General features: G+C 41.5%; 1 protein-coding gene across 1 annotated transcript in view; it reads left to right on the top strand.

The window, feature by feature from the left end:
• Window positions 1–436: 436 nt before the first annotated feature.
• Window positions 437–23,788, top strand: part of LOC109866615 (N-lysine methyltransferase SMYD2-A) — a 30,551-nt gene continuing 7,199 nt past the window's right edge. Inside the window, exons 1-3 of the mRNA XM_020455373.2 lie at window positions 437–793; window positions 15,373–15,436; window positions 17,606–17,716. Of these exons, the coding sequence (XP_020310962.1) occupies window positions 624–793; window positions 15,373–15,436; window positions 17,606–17,716 (345 nt within the window). The 5' untranslated portion in view covers window positions 437–623. The remainder of the gene's footprint in view (window positions 794–15,372; window positions 15,437–17,605; window positions 17,717–23,788) is intronic.

Raw genomic sequence — 23,788 nt, 5'->3', positions numbered from 1 at the left:
AATCCTGCTAATATCTCAGCGCATGAAATAGATCATTGTTGATTTGTGACTCTGATACGTTTGATGTAAGGTTGTTTAGAACTCTACCATCATCAGGATATGTCATGAGAATTCTGAAGAAAAAAAACTGAATGAAATTATTTTTATTAGCCTATCATTATTATTCATAATCAATGAAGACTAATATAATTTGTTCTATCCAGATTAGAATCAAATCATTAATACTTGTGTTAAATACACGACATATTTTACCCACTTCTCAGTCGGAATTTAAAATGTGTATTGCACATGATAGAAATGTGTCATCATATTCTTAACGACAATGAGTTGCACCGCGCCGCAGATCTATGTCGGGTGCTCAGAGAAGCTTATTTTGGGCGGACTTTATGACCCCTCCGGATTTCCGTGAGGGATGCGGCGATGATGTTACCATGTATGAACCGTTATTGGGGGCGGTGACGCTGTCGCTTTTATAGGAAAGGGGCACTAAACCATACCGGTGTAATTCTAACGACAAGTAGGCAATTGCAGCGCCAAACGTGGGTTTATTGTAGCTGATTCTTGGTGAATAGTGGAATTCGGGAAGGAAGTTCTCTCGGCGGACCTACTGTATAAGCGACAGAATGAAGGAGAGCATTGAGGGAATTGAGAGGTTCGTCAGTCCGGGCAAAGGGCGAGGACTCCGGGTCACCAAACCCTTCAAAGTTGGGGAGCTTCTCTTCGCTAGTCTTCCATATACTTACGTCCTGACTGCCAGCGAGAGAGGCTCTAACTGTGAATTCTGCTTCACAAGGTAGGCTATCTATCACTCCACGGTGACAAGTGTCAACTACTTTTCTCATGTCTTGCATGTGGTGGTGAACTGATTCGTCATTTAGCCTATTTGTTTGATTGGTGTCATATATGTTTTATTCCTCTCCATAACGGATGTATTTGACTGTGATTGTGTATCACAGGTGAGTTCATCACAGCAACCAGTGTGAGCTCACAATTGTCACAAGAAGAGGAACAGTAATTAACGTTACTGGACTAACACTCCCACTTGTCTTTTCTTAGACTTTGCTGATAGTTGCTTTATTTAGTCAAATTGAGCTTGTTATGACTGTGATATGTGGCTTGCTCACCTAGCTAGCTACCTTAGGCCTACAGTTAGTACATTCATCCTGTCACTCTTTATAAGAGCGTCTGCTTAATAGCTACAATGTAAATGTGTATAGCTGCAAGCAGCCATGCCCGGTTTCACATGATGACAGAAAAAGACAGGATCAGTTGGGTAACAAATCAAGCATTCTATCAGGTACTAACTGTTTTCTTTTATGTGCAATCATGAGTCTAAAATACTAAATCTGCAGTGTATCTGATATATGGTTCTTGAGGAGAAAATGATTGCAGATGATTTTGAGCATTAGCATATGCTTTACATGTGCAAATGATGAGTTGTTAATAGTTTCCTTGTTTTTTGAGATATCAATACTAAACCAAGTGAGGTTCATCTTAGGGATGTTCATGATAGTGATGGCAAGTGGATTTACAAAGGATTTAAATGGACATGTAAAATCTGATTTCCTGATTTAGCAATAACTCAGCCATCTCTTAACCAATCCCTTCAGTGCCTTGTATTCATGGAGGCCAAGGGAAGCCAGGCATCTCCAAACAAATGGAACAATAAAAACACATATATAAAATAATGCATCTTTCTTCTCTCTGTGATTCATCATTTTCCTTCAATTTGCAAGAGGCTGAATGTATCTCACAGGAGAAAGCATCCTTGTGGTAACTCTGCAGTGTTATAAATCAATAGTTGATTAGTGTTCTGAAAATGTTGAAACATTAACTTTCCCCCCCTGGCCATTAAGAAAGAGAGACACAGAGAGAAAAAAAGGACCTTACATGGCAAACTCCTAAATTCTCAAAATGAGAATATGAAACAAAATCTCCACTTGTGAGAAAGGGGGGAGTGAATGACCCGTGGACACTTAAGGGTATGACGAGTGTGTTTCATTTGGTGACCTCAGAGAGAACAGAAAACATACAGAACTAAATCTCTGAATGTGTATATTTCTCAATTATAAGGTTTGCATCTAATTCTTGTATAAAATTAATGAGTAAAGATGAAACTATTTGTAAAATGATGTAATATGATATGAAATGTGAGATAATTCTATTTCCTTTCAAGTTTAACTAAGTCATTGGCCTTCCCCTGTGGGCACAGACATGATCAGGCATCATAGAACCACCTTTTCTACTGTTACGAATAACTCTTCCCCCCCTGAGGAAACCCTCTTGAGACCACCCTCTTGAGACCATGCATACCTCGGTGTCAGCTGAGGTGGCACAGGTTTGAGTACCAAGACTGAGCAAACCCACAGCTTGAGCTGTGATTGTGAATAGTGTAGACTAAGCAAACCCACAGCGTGAGTTGTGATTGCGAATAGTTATTGAAATCCTAACCATACCACGTGGAGCATTGGAATATGTGGACAACTATACCTCAGCTCGCTGGTCACCATAGCAGCACCCACCTGTAGCACGCGCTCCAGCAGGTACAGTATATCTCTCTGGTCACCTCCAAAACCAATTCTTCCTTTGAACACCTCTCCTTCCAGTTCTCTGCTGCCAATGACTGGAACGAACTACAAAAATCTCTGAAACTGGAAACACTTATCTCCCTCACTAGCTTTAAGTACCAGCTGTCAGAGCAGCTCACAGATTACTGCACCTGTACATAGCCCATATATAATTTAGCCCAAACAACTACCTCTTTCCCTACTGTATTTATTTATTTTGCTCCTTTGCACCCCATTATTTCTATCACTACTTTGCACAACCCTGGGATGCTATTACCGACAACCTCTGAAAGATGTATTGTATGAGAACATTTCTGAGTGGTACTTTGAAGTATCCATTCTAACCAAGAAAGACTTTGATCTTCAGGGAACCAGAAAGAGAGAAAGAGACGCAGATGAACTGACTCTCCAGCAGATGGACTGACGATTCCAACAGAGATCACGATGACACCTGGGCATAAATATATATTGATTGCAATTATTCCCGAATGAGTGAGCGTTCACGTGCGAAGGATTAGCATTTCAATTAATATAATTGTCAACTGTGTAGTGATCCCTCTTGTCTTTCCCACTCTCGCTCAGTCCACACTCACTTCCCTTTGTCCACCAAGCCGTCATATCGGCTTAGCCCACTAGGGAATCTTCCCTATCATTTGGTAGTAACAGATAAACTGTTTGTTTGTTTATGCATTTCTGTGATTATTTAGTTAGTTAGTAAATACATGATTAAGACAATTGGTGTATGGATGATTCATAGTAAAGGCTGGGTTCATGCAGATAACCAATAATTTACGACACTTGAAATGAGACTGTCGTGAGGTAAAGAATAATTCATTAATTAGAAGACTAATTGATCAGATATTAAAATATCTGAAGAGTTATATTAGGAAAATTATAACTTTGTAATCTGAAGATTTGCCTTGGTGTCCCGACTTCCTAGTTAATTACATTGACATGATTAGTTTAATCACGTAATAATAATTACAGAGAATTGATTTGATAAAATAACAGTCTTCACTTTTAATGATGCCAACGACACGACACCAGGTAGAATCAGGAATTCCCCAGGGCAGCTGTCTAGGCCCTTTACTTTTTTCAATCTTTACTAATGACATCCCACTGGCTTTGAGTAAAGTGTGTGTCCACTGTATGGATGCGGATGACTCAACACTATACACGTCAATTACTACAGCAACTGAAATGACTGCAACACTTAACAAAGAGCTGCATTTAGTTTCAGAATGGGTGGCAAGGAATATGTTAGTCCTACATATTTAAAAAACTTAAATCATTGTATTTGGGACAAGTCATTCACTAAACCCTAAACCTCAACAAAATCTTGTCATGAATTATGTGGTGATTGAGAAAGTTGAGGTGACTAAACTGCTTGGAGTAACCCTGCATTGTAAACTGGTCAGGGTCAAAAAAAAATATATGACAGTAGCTAAGATGGGGAGAAGTCTGTCCATAATACAGCTCTGCTCTGCCTTCTTAACAACACTATCAACAAGGCAGGTCCTACAGGCACCTGGACTACTGTTCAGTCGTATGGTCAGGTGCAACAAAGAGGGATTTATGACATTTACAATTGGCTCAGAACAGGGCAGCACGGCTGGCCCTTAGATGTACACGGAGAGTTAACATTAATAATATGTATGTCAATCTCTCATTGACAAAGTGGAGGAGATTGACTTCATCACTACTTGTTTTTGTAAGAAGTGTTGACAAGCTGAACACACCGAGCTGTCTGTTTAAACTGCTAGCACACAGCTCAGACACCTATGCATACCCCACAAGACATGCCACCAGAGGTCTCGTCACAATCCCCAAGTCCAGAACAGACTATGGGAGGCGCACAGTACTACAGTGCCTTGCGAAAGTATTCGGCCCCCTTGAACTTTGCGACCTTTTGCCACATTTCATGCTTCAAACATAAAGATATAAAACTGTATTTTGTGAAGAATCAACAACAAGTGGGACACAATCATGAAGTGGAACGACATTTATTGGATATTTCTAACTTTTTTAACAAATCAAAAACTGAAAAATTGGTCGTGCAAAATTATTCAGCCCCTTTACTTTCAGTGCAGCAAACTCTCTCCAGAAGTTCAGTAAGGATCTCTGAATGATCCAATGTTGACCTAAATGACTAATGATGATAAATACAATCCACCTGTGTGTAATCAAGTCTCAGTATAAATGCACCTGCACTGTGATAGTCTCAGAGGTCCATTAAAAGCGCAGAGAGCATCATGAAGAACAAGGAACACACCAGGCAGGTCCGAGATACTGTTGTGAAGAAGTTTGAAGCCGGATTTGGATACAAAAAGATTTCCCAAGCTTTAAACATCCCAAGGAGCACTGTGCAAGCGATAATATTGAAATGGAAGGAGTATCAGACCACTGCAAATCTACCAAGACCTGGCCGTCCCTCTAAACGTTCAGCTCATACAAGGAGAAGACTGTTCAGAGATGCAGCCAAGAGGCCCATGATCACTCTGGATGAACTGCAGAGATCTACAGCTGAGGTGGGAGACTCTGTCCATAGGACAACAATCAGTCATATATTGCACAAATCTGGCCTTTATGGAAGAGTGGCAAGAAGAAAGCCATTTCTTAAAGATATCCATAAAAAGTGTTGTTTAAAGTTTGCCACAAGCCACCTGGGAGACACACCAAACATGTGGAAGAAGGTGCTCTGGTCAGATGAAACCAAAATTGAACTTTTTGGCAACAATGCAAAACGTTATGTTTGGCGTAAAAGCAACACAGCTCATCACCCTGAACACACCATCCCCACTGTCAAACATGGTGGTGGCAGCATCATGGTTTGGGCCTGCTTTTCTTCAGCAGGGACAGGGAAGATGGTTAAAATTGATGGGAAGATGGATGGAGCCAAATACAGGACCATTCTGGAAGAAAACCTGATGGAGTCTGCAAAAGACCTGAGACTGGGATGGAGATTTGTCTTCCAACAAGACAATGATCCAAAACATAAAGCAAAATCTACAATGGAATGGTTCAAAAATAAACATATCCAGGTGTTAGAATGGCCAAGTCAAAGTCCAGACCTGAATCCAATCGAGAATCTGTGGAAAGAACTGAAAACTGCTGTTCACAAATGCTCTCCATCCAACCTCACTGAGCTCGAGCTGTTTTGCAAGGAGGAATGGGAAAAAATGTCAGTCTCTCGATGTGCAAAACTGATAGAGACATACCCCAAGCGACTTACAGCTGTAATCGCAGCAAAAGGTGGCGCTACAAAGTATTAACTTAAGGGGGCTGAATAATTTTGCACGCCCAATTTTTCCGTTTTTGATTTGTTAAAACAGTTTTAAATATCCAATAAATGTCGTTCCACTTCATGATTGTGTCCCACTTGTTGTTGATTCTTCACAAAAAAATACAGTTTTATATCTTTATGTTTGAAGCCTGAAATGTGGCAAAAGGTCGCAAAGTTCAAGGGGGCCGAATACTTTCGCAAGGCACTGTACATAGAGCCATGACTACATGGAACTCTATTCCACATCAGGTAACTGATGCAAGCAGTAGAATCAGATTTAAAACACAGATGAAAATACACCTTATCAAACTTTCTTCTCAGCCTAGGTTGTGCGTTCTGCAAACAACGTGTCCACTCCTACAATTGTCACGCCTTGGTCTTAGTATTTTGTGTTTTCTTTAATTATTTGTTCAGGCCAGGGTGTGACATGGGTTTGTGTGTTGTGTTTCGTATTGGGGTTTGTAGTATTTGGGATCGCGGCTGATTAGGGGTGTTGTATAGGCTTGGCTGCCTGAGGCGGTTCTCAATCAGCAGTCAGGTGCTTCTCGTTGCCTCTGATTGGGAACCGTATTTAGGTAGCCTGAGTTCGCTTTGTCTTTCGTGGGTGATTGTTCCTGTCTCTGTGTAGTGTTCACCAGATAGGCTGTAATAAGTTTCACGTTCCGTTTGTTGTTTTTTGTATTTATAAGTTATTTCATGTATCGTCACTTTTCATTCATTAAAGACATGAGTAACCACCACGCTGCATTTCGGTCCGACTCTCTTTCAACAAACGAAGAACGCCGTTACAACAATGACAACGGTAAGACTGTAATAATGATATACTGAATGCATTAACAGAAAGTACCATTACCAAACAAGCATTGTAGATGAGAAATTATGGGAATTAACGGTACATGTACTAGTGAATCAGACACGTGTCTCGTGTGCCATCATTTAAAAAAATATCTTTGCTACTGATCGACTAAAAAAATCTTTGTCGACCAACGGCCTGTCGACCAAACAATCGACCAGTCGACTAAATAGTGTCAGCGCTACTACACACATTTACATTGTAATATTATTGTATAGTGGTATACATTTTATATTGTAGATATGTAGTGGTGTAATAATGTTATATGATGTACTGTTTTATATTTTGTTTGATGTGTGATGTACAGTAAGTGCCTTAATGTGTTTGGACCCCAGGGAGAGTAGCTTCTGCCTTGGCAGCAGCTAATGGAGATCCCTAATAAATACAAATACAACACCCTTACATAAAGATGTCAGATTTTAGTTTGAGACAGTTTGCTATAGCAGGAAAATAATCCCGCAGTATCAGGAAATGTGAATTATTATGTGGATTATAATGAACGGACATTGTTGTAGGTGTTGATACATTTTTCGTTAGGGCAAATCAAGTCTGAAAATTCAAAGTGGAAATGAAAAACTTTAGAATCCTTTTTAGAACTCAGACACACTACAAGTCAAACACACTACTGTGCAGGAACATTCTCAGCAACAAAAGAGTGATAAGATTTAGATCCTACATCTGAATCACATATCCACCCAGGTCCACATGCCCCACTGTTTCTGCCTTAGATCTGTGATATCAGGATTGATTTATACATCATAGCCTTCTAATGAGTATTTGACATATATTCAGACTGACAATATTGGCTTACACTACTCTGAATATGAATAGTTTATTTCCAAAACACTATATCCACCAATATTTCACACAAAAAATCAGAAATGATTGCTTATGGGTACCTGTATGTGTGTAAAATATTGCTGTTCTCAAGATTTTTGTTTCATCGATTTTAGATGTGTATGAAAATATAGTTTTTTGTGGCAAATGGTTTATGTCCGTTGTTCGGCTGCAATGGAATGTTTCGTATCCTGTATATTTGACATTGATACTGTATGTGGTTGTCTCACCTAGCTATCTTAATATGAATTCACTTACTGTAAGAATTTTTATTTTATTTAACATTTATTTAACTAGGCAAGTCAGTTAAGAACAAATTCTTATTTACAATGATGGGGGCCTGGGATTAAAAACATATAAAAAGAAATACAGTATAAATACAGGAAAAAACACACATCACAACAAGAGAGACACAACACTACATAAAGAGAGACCTAAGACAACAACATAACAAGGCAGCAAAACATGACAACACAGTCGCAAAGTCACACAGGATAAGAGCATCTGCTGATTTACGAAATTGCCAAATGTAAATGTTTTACATACAGATCTCACATTACTAAGTATATATTTTTTATTATTGATGCCACATATGTATCGATTGTGCATTTCTTTATAACAAATGTAGATCGTTGTTACATTTCACTGTGTAAAACATTAGCATTTAGCAAAAAAACATGATTATTTGCATCTCTGAAATGAAAGCAACAAGTGATACATTTTAAACAAGTACATGTCTGTCATTGAACAACCCCATGCCATGATTATATAGTAAAAAATCACATATCTCTTTCAGAATTTATTTCAATAATAAAAGGGTTTTTGAGTTAATTTCTTCATATATTGTCCATTTATTGGTGCCCTGCTCTCCTACTACCACAATAATGAGCTTGTAGTGTGGCCAGGGCTCTTTTCCAGAACAGTTTGTGCTCTAGTTTGTCATGATGGGGCTGTCATGACAAATAATGTCCCCCGGGCAAAATGTGTCCCCCTCTGAGTCACAGCCTGCTTAGACAGCTACTGTAGTTGGCTAGCTGAGTATGCAGGCTTAGGTAAATAAGTACAATAGCTAGCAACTTCAATCTAAAAACATCTTCAATTATTTATTCTTATTTAACAATATTATCTTATATGAAGACAAATATATGCCAAAGAAAAAGTGTTCTCTTTCCAGTCTTTTCGGGTCCTCTGAAGCAGCAGGTAGTCAGCAGGTTGTCACCGTCAAAAACACCATGATTGGAGAGCAATTCTGAGGTAAAAATTTTGTGCAGCATGAGCGAGCGCTTATAAGGTGAAATAGAATTAGAACTGCCCACGTCCTCCTTCCTTCGTGACCACTATGAGGTAAAATAGAGGCAAAAATAGAGGCACTATTTGGAATGACAGGCCCAATCTATAAAATCTATTTCTGTATGCTGCAGTGGAGGGGCTTGTTTTTCTGTAGGCCTATTCCACATAACTGGTCCATGTGGCAACACTTAAGAGAATTATCATTCACAAATTGTAGTACAGTAAAATAACAGCGTTTAATCAAATGGGTGGTTAACAAACAGCTACATGATCTGACATATTTCAAGATGGGAAATTTCTAAGATTTCTAAGAGTTTGGGGATATATTTGTCAGTCAACTTTGTCATTCAAATCAAGTCAGTTTCTTGGAGGTAGGGGGTGCTGTGTTTATAATTTCATTGTGATTTCTAGACACACATACATTAATGTCAATTTTAATTTATTCTTTTAACAGACACTCTATGTTGCAGCACACACTCTTTCTATAAACCTGAAACTGGAGTAGTCCTGAGGTGAGGTCCCCGTAAGTACAGATGTGCTGTCATCTGCAAGATCACCTGCACACTAAGCACAGACGCCAGTTCAACGTCTAGTTTTGATCTACATTTGGTTGAGTTCTCAACTTACGTGAATTCAACGTGAAATAAACAAAACATTTCACCATCTCATTGGATTTAAGTTAAATGTTGGGTGAAAAAAATACGACATTCTCTTACGTTTCTGACTCTTTTTTTCTTCTTCTCCGCGTTGATTCAACGTCATCACATTGCATTTTTTGGTTGGAATTACATGGAAACAATGTTGATTCAACCAATTTATCCCCAGTGGGTGGTGTCTACATAGTCCTTTACTCAACAGTCAACACCTTGAAAGATCTAGATACTATCTTTTCTTTCTCCAATCCTTCTTTTTTCCCGTCGAGAGGGATCATTCCATCGTCCCGAAGGCAGAAAATGTCTTTGTCTTTGACAGCTTCTCTGGGGCTGGCTACTTGTCTCTGTCTTTGTGACAGCTTCTCTGGGGCTGGCTACTTGTCTCTGTCTTTGTGACAGCTTCTCTGGGGCTGGCTGCTTGTCTTTGTCTTTGTGACAGCTTCTCTGGGGCTGGCTGCTTGTCTTTGTCTTTGTGACAGCTTCTCTGGGGCTGGCTGCTTGTCTTTGTCTTTGTGACAGCTTCTCTGGGGCTGGCTGCTTGTCTCTGTCTTTGTGACAGCTTCTCTGGGGCTGGCTACTTGTCTCTGTCTTTGTGACAGCTTCTCTGGGGCTGGCTGCTTGTCTTTGTCTTTGTGACAGCTTCTCTGGGGCTGGCTGCTTGTCTTTGTGACAGTTTCTCGGGGGCTGGCTGCTTGTCTTTGTCTTTGTGACAGCTTCTCTGGGGCTGGCTGCTTGTCTTTGTCTTTGTGACAGCTTCTCTGGGGCTGGCTGCTTGTCTTTGTCTTTGTGACAGCTTCTTTGGGGCTAGCTGCTTGTCTTTGTATTTGTGACAGTTTCTCCGGGGCTGGCTGCTTGTCTTTGTCTTTGTGACAGTTTCTCCGGGGCTGGCTGCTTGTCTTTGTCTTTGTGACAGTTTCTCTGGGGCTGGCTGCTTGTCTTTGTCTTTGTGACAGTTTCTCCGGGGCTGGCTGCTTGTCTTTGCTATAGCCTAGTATTAAATACATGCGTGAGACCTTTTTAAATGCTCACCCTTAATGGATAACATAGCAAATATGAATGCCTATTCAATTATTCTAACATTTCAGTTCTCTTTCTGTGCAATTAAAAATGTGCCCTTGTGAGCTGAACTACTGACCTGTCCTTGTTTATGCATTTGGTGGTGGTTCACTTCATTCAATTACTTGGCAGAAAATAACCTCTCCTAGAAGTCACATGAAGAACAATTTGTTCTTACAGATTACTGCTATATTTGGATGATTTGCATTTGTATTCTATATTATATTGCTGTATGATCAGCATCTGTCATGAAGGGCACCATTTATTTATGGGATAAGAACCCCTGTGCCTTTGGTTCTCATATGTAGCTTATGTCTTATGTTGTTATGCTCTTAGATCTGTATCATGTTCTCTTTCTGAAATGCCAAAGTGTCTGTTCATTTTATCAAGAGAGACTTTTCAAAGGAGAATATACTGTGTGCTATTCATTAAACCTTAACATTTTCTCTTATCCCTGTACTTTTTAGAGACAAGTATAAAAGTTCAAGTAAACTTTTGTGCTTCTATCTGAGAAAAAGAAAAAAAGAGATGTATTGTCTTCCTGCAGTGAAACATCTCTTTGTACATCCTATAGATGTAGGATCTTAAAAACCCACAAAATCCACTCATTCCTTTAATTATCTGGTGTTAAATAACACTAATATGTGAGAACAATATTTTTTGTGAAGAAATGTATCATTTGGGGGTTATAATGTTGGTAGGAACGCGAAAGATCGTTGTGGAAATCTGTTGAAGCTCAAGTTGACTACAAAATCCACAATGCAATGCTCTCTTTATGGGCTGGCTAGCTAGCTAGCTAGCAAACATAGCTACACACAATAATATCAAAGACAATATCAGCTGGTAAAGTATCTAGTTAGTTGTAAAATCACCTATCAATTTAGTAGTCTACAATCTCATCATGTTCAACCTGCAGATTGATGTGCCTCACAGAGTGGAATCAAACATTTACAATTGGCAGATATACTTTTTGAGGAGATGGGAAACATTGCCCATGCTACATCAGTGGACCATACGGTGCATTCTGGGCGATTCTGGGAAAAAGAGCGCTCTCCTTCAAGGAGTGAATGGGAGTCTATTGGGCGCTAGCTCAAAAACCCAACATTAGCACGAATCTCATCAACAAGAAGTACAACATTACAAATATTTTCTGAGATATGAGATGACGAACTTGCTATCTATAATATCGCATAGCTTTGGAATTGTGACATTATGTACTTTAGAGAAAAATAGGCACGCTTCTCAACATATATACGGACTTTGAGAAGGGATTGTGTGATGATAAAAAAATGGAAAAATTATTAATTTAGCAACCGTGTGCTGCAGCATGACAATGTGAATGACAAATTTCTCAAGATAGGAATATCGCAAAAATATGATACATTTCTCATTCGAGAGAAGACATCCTCCCGAGTTATGACATTGGCCAGTATTGAAATCTGACATGTATTATAGACGTTTTCACGATCTAAAAGTCATATTCCTATTAACTTCCAGTGTGGTGAGAGCCATTTTATCACATTGCTACCTCATACGTCATTGATTTCTGCCTGCTTGAATGCCAATAACTGAGATACACATGAAAACATGAAATTACCCAGGGAATCGATAAAACATCACTCAGGCATGCACAACAATAATTTAACATCCAAAATGGGTGAACCTTTCCCTTAATTTGTGCCAGTTTGCTACAGCAGGAAAATAATCCTGCAGCAATAGGAAATGTGAATGTAGAATGTAGAAGCCAGTATGAGGGTTTGCGCTCAGGCTAAAATGAAAGGTGGCCGCTGCGTGGGAGAGAAAATATCTGTAGTTGAGTTGAAAAAGTACTCTCACAAGTGGAAGGTGCTATCTATATATATATATATATATAAAAACTGGAACAGGGCGTATGTTTCAGCCTTATGCCTTCATCAGTGCGGTATAAACAAATTAAGAAGACACGTACTAAAGAAGACACACCTGCTGTGCATAACAGGCGCAACAGGTGCAGATAGTTGATTAGAGACTGGCGAATGGGAAGTCAATGCATATTAACAAGAAGGATATACACTACCGTTCAAAAGTTTGGGGTCACTTAGAAATGTCCTTGTTTTTTAAATAAAAGCACATCTTTATCCATTAAAATAACATAAAATTGATCAGAAATACAGTGTAGACATTGTTAATGTTGTAAATGACTACTGTAGTTGGAAACGGCAGATTTTTTAATGGAATATCTACGTAGGCATACAGAGGCCCATTATCAGCAACCATCACTCCTGTGTTCCAATGGCACGTTGTGTTAGCTAATCCAAGTTTATCATTTTAAAAGGCTAATTGATCATTAGAAAACCCTTTTGCAATTATGTTAGCACAGCTGAAAACTGTTGTTCTGATTTAAAGAAGCAATAAAACTGGCCTTCTTTAGACTAGTTGATTATCTGGAGCATCAGCATTTGTGGGTTCGATTACAGGCTCAAAATGGCCAGAAACAAAAAACTTTCTTCTGAAACTCATCAGTTTATTCTTTTTCTGAGAAATTTACGTGAGAAATTGCCAAGAAACTGAAGAGCTCGTACAACGCTGTGTACTCCTCCCTTCACAGAACAGTGTGAACTGTTTCTAACCAGAATAGAAAGAGGAGTGGGAGGCCCCGGTGCACAACTGAGCAAGAGGACAAGTACATTAGTGTCTAGTTTGAGAAACAGACGTCCCCGTCTCAACGTCAACAGTGAAGAGGCGACTCCGGGATGCTGGCCTTCTAGTCAGACTTGCAAAGAAAAAGCCATATCTCAGACTGGCTATTAAAAAGAAAAGATTAAGATGGGAAAAAGAACACAGACAATGGACAGAGGAAGATTGGAAAAAAGTATTATTGACAGGCGAATCTAAGTTTGAGGTGTTCAGATCAGAAAGAAGAACATAGTAGTGGTAAAGTGGGAGATTTGTACAGGGTAAAAGGGATCTTGAAGAAGGAAGGCTATCACATTTTGCAACGCCATGCCATACCCTGTGGACTGTGCTTAATTGGAGCCAATTTCCTCCTACAACAGGACAATGACCCAAAGCACAGCTCCAAACTATGCAAGAACTATTTAGGGAAGAAGCAGTCGACTGGTATTCTGTCTGTAATGGAGTGGCCAGCACAATCACCGGATCTCAACGCTATTGAGCTGTTATGGGAGCTGCTTGACCGTAAGAAGTGCCCATCAAGCCAATCCAACTTGTGGGAGGTGCTTCAGGAAGCATGGGGTGAAATCTCTTACCTCAACAAATTGACAACTAGAATGCCAAAGGTCTAAAAGGCTGTAATTGCTGCAAATGGAATATTAAACATTGATTTTTTTTTTTTTTTTTACCAGATAGGCCAGTTGAGAACAAGTTCTCATTTACAACTGCGACCTGGCCAAGAAAGCAAAGCAGTGCGACACAAACAACAACACTAAGTTACACATGGGATAAACAAACATACAGTCATTAACACAATAGAAAAAATCTATATACCGTGTGTGCAAATGTAGTAAGATTCTTTGACGAAAGCAAAGTTTGAAGGACACAATTATTATTTCAATTAAAAATCATTATTTGTAACCTTGTCAACGTCTTCACTATATGTCCTACACATTTCATGTATGTTTTCATGGAAAACAAGGACATTTCTAAGTGACCCCAAACCTTTGAACGGTAGTGTAGATTATAATTAATGGACATTTTTGTCTAGGGGTTGATCAGTTTTTTATTAGGGCAAATCAAGTCTGATATTTTAAAGTCTAAATTACAAACTTTAGTATCTTTTTTAAACCTCGACTACACTGCAAGTTTGCATTTCCTGCTGTGCAGAAAAACGATCAGCAACAAAAGAGTGATTCATTAAGATCCTACATCTGTAGCAAGTTTTTATAGATTTTTATCTCTTCTCTCATACATGAGACATTTGAGATATCCAGCTGCTTTAATTGTTGTAATGTAGTCTGTCACTATTATGCAATAGATGGATTGACGATGCTGCTCTTTAGTCAAAACGGGAGAGTAAAAAACAACCGTTTGGAAGTTGCAACCCCTTTTTTTGTCTGTAGACAACACCTGCGGGATTAGTACAGTTCTTTTCATCTTGAGACCAATGGTTCAGTCTTTAGCCATAACCCTAAAGAACTAGATAGCCTACAACCCACTGCAACAGTAGGTCTTGACTCCCAGCTCCATAGACTCCCTGCAGTATCAGTGGCGTGTTTGGAGTTTTCTACTGTTCTTGTTCTCTGTGTCTGAAATGGCAGCTGGTCCAACTCAAAGGGCACATCTATTAATACCCCAGAATGTTTCAAAGGCTACAGTTCCCCTCGGTTACGACGGGAGAAACCCCATTAACAACTCCTGCCCCCACCTCAGGAGGAATGGGTTGCTCCGTAAAACTGACAACACACACAGACAGATACACACAACACACAGTGATGAAGACACCAGTTGTCATGCCTTTTTCTCTCTCTTTGAACCGGCACTCAAAATGTGACTGTGAAGATCAACTACAGACTGTCATGTCTCAGCCATACATGTCATGTGTGTGTTTCTACAGCAGTTGTGTATGCCATGTTCATCAGGAACCATATTCAGGGTTGGGGCCAACTCCATTTCAACTCGGTCAATAAAGGAAGTTAATTGAAATGGAATTGACTCCTTACTATGTTTGGCAGTGGCTGCTAAACTGTGCCATGATAGCATACCACTGGGCTCTGTGAAGCAGTATTTACCTGGCTGTAATGCCCTGTTTGTAATAGTATTAGGTGAAAATGTGACTAGAAGCTATGGATGTTTTAGTACTCATTCCCCACTAACCCATTGTCTTGTCACCCGTAGGAAGGAGGGCTTGGCAAAATGCGGGAAGTGCAAAAAAGCGTTGTATTGCAATGTGAAATGTCAGGTAAGACATGATGGTGGTGATGACATTGCACGTACATACAGTACAAGTCAAAGTTTGGACACACCTACTCATTCAAGGGTTTTTCTTTTTTTTACTATTTACTACGTTGTAGAATAATAGTGAAGACCTCAACTATGAAATAACACATATGGAATCATGTAACCAAAAAAGTGTTAAACAAATCTAAATATATTTTGGATTTTAGATTCTTCAAAGTAGCCACCCTTTGCCTTGATGACAGCTTTGCACACTCTTGACATTCTCTCAACCAGCTTCACCTGGAATGCTTTTCCAACAGTCTTGAAGGACTTGTTGGCTGCTTTTCCTTCACTCTGTGGTCCAACTCATCGCAAACCATCTCAATTGGGTTGAGGTTGGGTGATTGTGGAGGCCAGGTCATCTGATGCAGCACTCCATCACTCTCCTTCTTGGTCAAATAGCCCTTACACAGCCTGGAGGTGTGTTTTGGGTCATTGTCCTTTTGAAAAACAAATGATAGTCCCACTAAGCGCACATCAGATGGGATGGCGTATCGCTGCAGAATGCTGTGGTAGCCATGCTGGTTAAGTGTGCCTTGAATTCTAAATAAATCACAGATGGTGTCACTAGCAAAGCACCCCCAAACATCACACCTCTTCCTCCATGCGTCACAGTGGGAACCACACATGCGTTCACCTACTCTGCGTCTCACAAAGACATGGCGGTTGGAACCACAAATCTTAAGATTGGACTCATCAGACCAAAAGACCGATGGAAATCTTTCCAATGTCCATTGCTCGTGTTTCTTGGCCCCAGCAAGTTTCTTCTTATTATTAGTATCATTTAGTAGTGGTTTCTCTGCAGCAATTAGACCAGTCTCCTCTGAACAGTTGATGTTGAGATGTGTCTGTTACCTGAACTTTGTGAAGCATTTATTTGGGCTGCAATCTGAGGTGCAGTTAACTCTAATGAACTTATCCTCCGCAGCAGAGGTAACTTTGGGTCTTCCTTTCCTGTGGCGGTCCTCATGAGAGCCAGTTTCATCATGGCGTTTGATGGTTTTTGCGCCTGCACTTGAAGAAACTTTCAAAGTTCTTGACATTTTCAGGATTGACTGAGCTTCATGTCTTAAAGTAATGATGGACTGTCATTTCTCTTTGCTTGTGCTGTTCTTGCCATAATATGGACTTGGTCTTTTACCAAATAGGGCTATCTTCTATATACCATCCCTACCTTGTCACAACACAACTGATTGGCTCAAACGCATTAAGAAGGAAATAAGTTCCACAAATTAACTTTTATCAAGGCACACCTGTTAATTGTAATGTATTCCAGGTAAATTCCTCATGAAGCTGGTTGGGAGAATGCCAAGAGTGTGCAAAGCTGTCATGAAGGCAAAGGAAAATAATCTTTAAAGAATCTCAAATATAACATATATTTTGATTTATTTAACACTTTTTTGGTTACTACATAATTCCATATGTGTTTTTTCATAGTTTTGATATCTTCACTACTATTCTACAGTGTAGAAAATATATATTTTTTAAATCCCTTGAATGAGTAGGTGTCTCCAAACTTTTGACATGCATGCATGCTATAGACAAGTACCTAACATTGCATTCTCTTCCAGCATCAGCGTGTATACTGTATACTCTCAGTTCTGAATGTGAAGTCCTGTGTGTTTTATATTAGAGGGCAGATAATGTGTCACTAATATCCTGTAGGCAGAATGCCTATAGTTCCAGGAATGGCTGAGGGCATGGATGGGGCTTGGGTAGTGGAGTTAGTTTGGAGTGGGTAGTTAAGGGGGTAGAGGATATACTATATCAGTAGGGGAAAGCATATAGTTTGGGTTAGGGTCATCGCTAAAGACTGGTTGTTTCGAATTGTGGCTTAACGTGGTCGGGGATATTTTCTGTCGGGCATGAATAATGGGGGTGTACGTCTGAAACCCTACCTCTTCAAAGAGTATCTTAAAGATCCCACAGGGGGGTAATAGGGGGTAATATTATCCAAAGTCTGTGGAGTTGCATGCTGTCTGACTATTTATTTAGCACGCTCCATCCAATCACTCAATGACAACAAACGGAGTATGAGTGGAGGCTAGCACAAATTATACAGTTGTGGTATCAAATGGACACCTTTAGTGGCCCAACATTCTTAAACATAACTCCTGTCTGTGTTCCTCAGAAAGGGGACTGGGCCATGCACAAGCTGGAGTGCGGGGCCATGATAGCGTACGGGGAGAACTGGTGTCCGTCTGAGTCCGTCCGACTGGTGGCTAGGATAATCGCCAAACAGGTGAGAGAGAGAAGTAGCTCTATTCCACATTCACTACCAGTAACTCTACCAGTGTGATGATGAGCAGTATCCAGATCCATCGGATGTAGTGATCACAATATAGTAGCCATATCTAGGACAACCAAAGTTCCCAAAGGCTGGCCTAAAATCTTCAAATAATATTTTTGCAGGAATCTCCTTGTGAATGATTTTGCCGAAGATTGTAAGAGGTCGTACAATACGTTTTTGTAGTGATTCCTATGTTGCTGATGTAAAACATATTTGTTAGTCCGTGGTGTGTAATGAGGAGTAAACAGACATTGCACTTGACACATTTATGAAATTGCTTATCCCAATTACTAATAAGCATGCACACATTAAGAAGAGGAAGAAAAGGACGGTTAAATCCCACATGGATTGATTTTTTTATTTCACCTTTATTTAACCAGGTAGGCTAGTTGAGAACAAGTTCTCATTTGCAACTGCGACCTGGCCAAGATAAAGCATAGCAGTGTGAGCATACAACAAAGAGTTACACATGGAGTAAACAATTAACAAGTCAATAACACAGTAGAAAACAAAGGGGGGGTCTATATACAATGTGTGCAAAAGGCATGAGGAGGTAGGCAAATAATTACAATTTTGCAGATTAACACTGGAGTGATAAATGATCAGATGGTCATGTACAGGTAGAGATATTGGTGTGCAGAAGAGCAGAAAAGTAAATAAATAAAAACAGTATGGGGATGAGGTAGGTGAAAAGGGTGGGCTATTTACCAATAGACTATGTACAGCTGCAGCGATCGGTTAGCTGCTCAGATAGCTGATGTTTGAAGTTGGTGAGGGAGATAAAAGTCTCCAACTTCAGCGATTTTTGCAATTCGTTCCAGTCACAGGCAGCAGAGTACTGGAACGAAAGGCGGCCAAATGAGGTGTTGGCTTTAGGGATGATCAGTGAGATACACCTGCTGGAGCGCGTGCTACGGATGGGTGTTGCCATCGTGACCAGTGAGCTGAGATAAGGCGGAGCTTTACCTAGCATAGACTTGTAGATGACCTGGAGCCAGTGGGTCTGGCGACGAATATGTAGCGAGCGCCAGCCGACTAGAGCATACAAGTCGCAGTGGTGGGTGGTATAAGGTGCTTTAGTGACAAAACGGATGGCACTGTGATAGACTGCATCCAGTTTGCTGAGTAGAGTGTTGGAAGCCATTTTGTAGATGACATCGCCGAAGTCGAGGATCGGTAGGATAGTCAGTTTTACTAGGGTAAGCTTGGCGGCTTGAGTGAAGGAGGCTTTGTTGCGGAATAGAAAGCCGACTCTTGATTTGATTTTCGATTGGAGATGTTTGATATGAGTCTGGAAGGAGAGTTTGCAGTCTAGCCAGACACCTAGGTACTTATAGACGTCCACATATTCTAGGTCGGAACCATCCAGGGTGGTGATGCTAGTCGGGCATGCAGGTGCAGGCAGCGACCGGTTGAAAAGCATGCATTTGGTTTTACTAGCGTTTAAGAGCAGTTGGAGGCCACGGAAGGAGTGTTGTATGGCATTGAAGCTTGTTTGGAGGTTAGATAGCACAGTGTCCAAAGACGGGCCGAAAGTATATAGAATGGTGTCGTCTGCGTAGAGGTGGATCAGGGAATCGCCCGCAGTAAGAGCAACATCATTGATATACACAGAGAAAAGAGTCGGCCCGAGAATTGAACCCTGTGGCACCCCCATAGAGACTGCCAGAGGACCGGACAGCATGCCCTCCGATTTGACACACTGAACTCTGTCTGCAAAGTAATTGGTGAACCAGGCAAGGCAGTCATCCGAAAAACCGAGGCTACTGAGTCTGCCGATAAGAATATGGTGATTGACAGAGTCGAAAGCCTTGGCAAGGTCGATGAAGACGGCTGCACAGTACTGTCTTTTATCGATGGCGGTTATGATATCGTTTAGTACCTTGAGTGTGGCTGAGGTGCACCCATGACCGGCTCGGAAACCAGATTGCACAGCGGAGAAGGTACGGTGGGATTCGAGATGGTCAGTGACCTGTTTGTTGACTTGGCTTTCGAAGACCTTAGATAGGCAGGGCAGGATGGATATAGGTCTGTAACAGTTTGGGTCCAGGGTGTCTCCCCCTTTGAAGAGGGGGATGACTGCGGCAGCTTTCCAATCCTTGGGGATCTCAGACGAGATGAAAGAGGTTGAACAGGCTGGTAATAGGGGTTGCGACAATGGTGGCAGATAGTTTCAGAAATAGAGGGTCCAGATTGTCAAGCCCAGCTGATTTGTACGGGTCCAGGTTTTGCAGCTCTTTCAGAACATCTGCTATCTGGATTTGGGTAAAGGAGAACCTGGAGAGGCTTGGGCGAGGAGCTGCGGGGGGGGCGGAGCTGTTGGCCGAGGTTGAAGTAGCCAGGCGGAAGGCATGGCCAGCCGTTGAGAAATGCTTATTGAAGTTTTCGATAATCATGGATTTATCAGTGGTGACCGTGTTACCTAGCCTCAGTGCAGTGGGCAGCTGGGAGGAGGTGCTCTTGTTCTCCATGGACTTCACAGTGTCCCAGAACTTTTTGGAGTTGGAGCTACAGGATGCAAACTTCTGCCTGAAGAAGCTGGCCTTAGCTTTCCTGACTGACTGCGTGTATTGGTTCCGGACTTCCCTGAACAGTTGCATATCACGGGGACTATTCGATGCTATTGCAGTCCGCCACAGGATGTTTTTGTGCTGGTCGAGGGCAGTCAGGTCTGGGGTGAACCAAGGGCTGTATCTGTTCTTAGTTCTGCATTTTTTGAACGGAGCATGCTTATCTAAAATGGTGAGGAAGTTACTTTTAAAGAATGACCAGGCATCCTCAACTGACGGGATGATGTCAATGTCCTTCCAGGATACCCGGGCCAGGTCGATTAGAAAGGTCTGCTCACAGAAGTGTTTTAGGGAGCGTTTGACAGTGATGAGGGGTGGTCGTTTGACTGCGGCTCCGTAGCGGATACAGGCAATGAGGCAGTGATCGCTGAGATCCTGGTTGAAGACAGCGGAGGTGTATTTGGAGGGCCAGTTGGTCAGGATGACGTCTATGAGGGTGCCCTTTTTTACAGAGTTAGGGTTGTACCTGGTGGGTTCCTTGATGATTTGTGTGAGATTGAGGGCATCTAGCTTAGATTGTAGGACTGGCGGGGTGTTAAGCATATCCCAGTTTAGGTCACCTAACAGAACAAACTCTGAAGCTAGATGGGGGGCGATCAATTCACAAATGGTGTCCAGGGCACAGCTGGGAGCTGAGGGGGGTCGGTAGCAGGCGGCAACTGTGAGAGACTTATTTCTGGAGAGAGTAATTTTCAAAATTAGTAGTTCGAACTGTTTGGGTATGGACCTGGAAAGTATGACATTACTTTGCAGGCTAACTCCGCCCCCTTTGGCAGTTCTATCTTGACGGAAGATGTTATAGTTGGGTATGGAAATCTCTGAATTTTTGGTGGCCTTCCTGAGCCAGGATTCAGACACAGCAAGGACATCAGGGTTAGCAGAGTGTGCTAAAGCAGTGAGTAAGACAAACTTAGGGAGGAGGCTTCTGATGTTGACATGCATGAAACCAAGGCTTTTTCGATCACAGAAGTCAACAAATGAGGGTGCCTGGGGACATGCAGGGCCTGGGTTTACCTCCACATCACCCGCGGAACAGAGAAGGAGTAGTATGAGGGTGCGGCTAAAGGCTATCAAAACTGGTCGCCTAGAGCGTTGGGGACAGAGAATAAGAGGAGCAGGTTTCTGGGCATGGTAGAATATATTCAGGGCATAATGCGCAGACAGGGGTATGGTGGGGTGCGGGTACAGCGGAGGTAAGCCCAGGCACTGGGTGATGATGAGAGAGGTTGTATCTCTGGACATGCTGGTAGTAATGGGTGAGGTCACCGCATGTGTGGGAGGTGGGACAAAGGAGTTATCAGGGGTATGAAGAGTGGAACTAGGGGCTCCATTGTGAACTAAAACAATGATAACTAACCTGAACAACAGTATACAAGGCATATTGACATTTGAGAGAGACATACAGCGAGGCATACAGTAATCACAGGTGTTGAATTGGGAAAGCTAGCTAAAACAGTAGGTGAGACAACAGCTAATCAGCTAGCACAACAACAGCAGGTAAAATGGCGTAGACTAGGCAACGGGGCCAACAGATAGAACAAACAAGCAGAATGGAGTACCGTGATTAATGGACAGTCCAGCGTGCATCAGCTATGTAGCCAAGAGATCAGTGTCCAGGGGGCAGCGGTGGATGGGGCAGGGAAGCTGGACTGGCGAGTGTTATCCAGGTAAAAGAAAAACGAACAATGACTAAATAGCTTGTAGCTAGTTAGCTGGTTAGCTTCTGGAGGTTCTTGAGTGTGTTCTAAAAATAAATAAAAAATAATAGCGATTCCGTATCACATTGGGTGAAGCAGGTTTCCGGAAGGTATAAACAAATTAAAAGTCAAAAGAGATAGAAAGTAAATATGGGTCCGGTGGGCGTTTGGGACGCGGCGATTCAGGCGGTTAGCAGGCCTGTGCTAACAAGCTAACAGTTTGTAGGCCCGGGCTAGACAAGGTAGCAGTTAGCGGACCGGAGCTGGACAAGCTAGCAGTTAGCAGGCCGAATTAGCAAGCAGGGAGATAGCGAGGGCTAGAGAGTTAGCCTTTGGGGGACGTCGCGATGGGGTGAGTCTGTTTATTCCTCTTCATGCGGTGACATCGATAGACCGGTCGTGGGCCCGGGTATTATAGCTCAGGAGTATGCTACGGTGGTAGCGCAGGCCGGGCTAGCTTCAAGCTAAGTGGGTGGAAACGCTAGCCAGGGGTAATCATCCGGGGTTGCGGTTTAGCTAGATAGCTAGTTGTGAAGATCCAGCGTATTTGGAAGCTTAGGTTTAGCAAAATGTTTTTAAAGGGATAGCTATGAAAAATATGTAAAAAACGAAAAATAAACGAAAAATAAACTAAATATACAGGGACACGACACGACAGGACGACTTACTGCTACGCCATCTTGGATTACGATGAGGAATTTAAAAAATGGTATGATTGAGAAGGATGAGGCTAAAAGAATGACAAATAAGTCTGGCTACACAACAGATTGGCAAGCATATTGGAATTTGAGAAATCATGTGACTAAACTGAGTAAAAAGAAGAAGAAACTACACTGAAAGAATGATAGTAAAAAGCTTTGGAGCACCTTCAATTCACTTTTGGGGAAAAAGGCTATCTCAGTTCCATCATTCATTGAATCAGATGGCTCATTCATTACAAAACCAACTGATATTGCCAACTACTTCAATGATTTTTTCATTGGCAAGATTAGCAAACTTAGGCATGACATGCCAGCAACAAATGGAATGGAAAATTACTGAGGAATGGACGATATTGCCACTCCTATTTGCCATATCTTCAAATTATGCCTACTAGAAAGGGTGTGCTCTCAGACCTGGAGGGAAGCAAAGCCCCCTTTACTGGCTCAAATAGCTGACCAATCAGCCTGTTATCAATCCTTAGTAAAGTTTTGGAAGAAATAGTGTTTGACCAGATACAATGCTATTTTACAGTAAACAAATTGACAGACTTTCAGCACACTTATAAGGAAGGACATTCAATAAGCACAGCACTTACACAAATGACTGATGATTGGCTCAGAGTTACCTGTCTAACAGAACACAGAGGGTGTTCTTTTAATGCACCACAACGGTGAACATATGTCAACCAAAACAAATGCCCCAAACACGGGGGACTTAAACAGTCCAGCAAAAAACCCAAACACACGGACAACCGTGACACACAGACGTGTACACATGTACATTGAATAATCCCGCACAACCAGCAGGTGGGCCTGCTGGTAAATAAAGCCCAACCAATCAGCCTAAACCAAACACAGGTGAAACCAATAAACAGAAAAGGGGAAAAAAGGGATCAGTGGCGGCTAGTAGGCCGGTAACGACGACCGCCGAGCACCACCCGACCAGGAAGGGGAGCCCCCTTCGGTAGGAGTTGTGACACTTAGGGAAATTGTAAATGGCTCAGAACAGGGCAGCACGGCTGGCCCTTGGTTGTACACAGAGAGCAAACATAAGTA

This window comes from Oncorhynchus kisutch, linkage group LG21, assembly GCF_002021735.2.
Source record: "Oncorhynchus kisutch isolate 150728-3 linkage group LG21, Okis_V2, whole genome shotgun sequence".
In the NCBI taxonomy this organism is placed as follows: domain Eukaryota; kingdom Metazoa; phylum Chordata; class Actinopteri; order Salmoniformes; family Salmonidae; genus Oncorhynchus; species Oncorhynchus kisutch.
The sequence above is the reverse complement of the archived record's forward strand: the minus strand, read 5'-3'. Positions and strand labels throughout refer to the sequence as shown.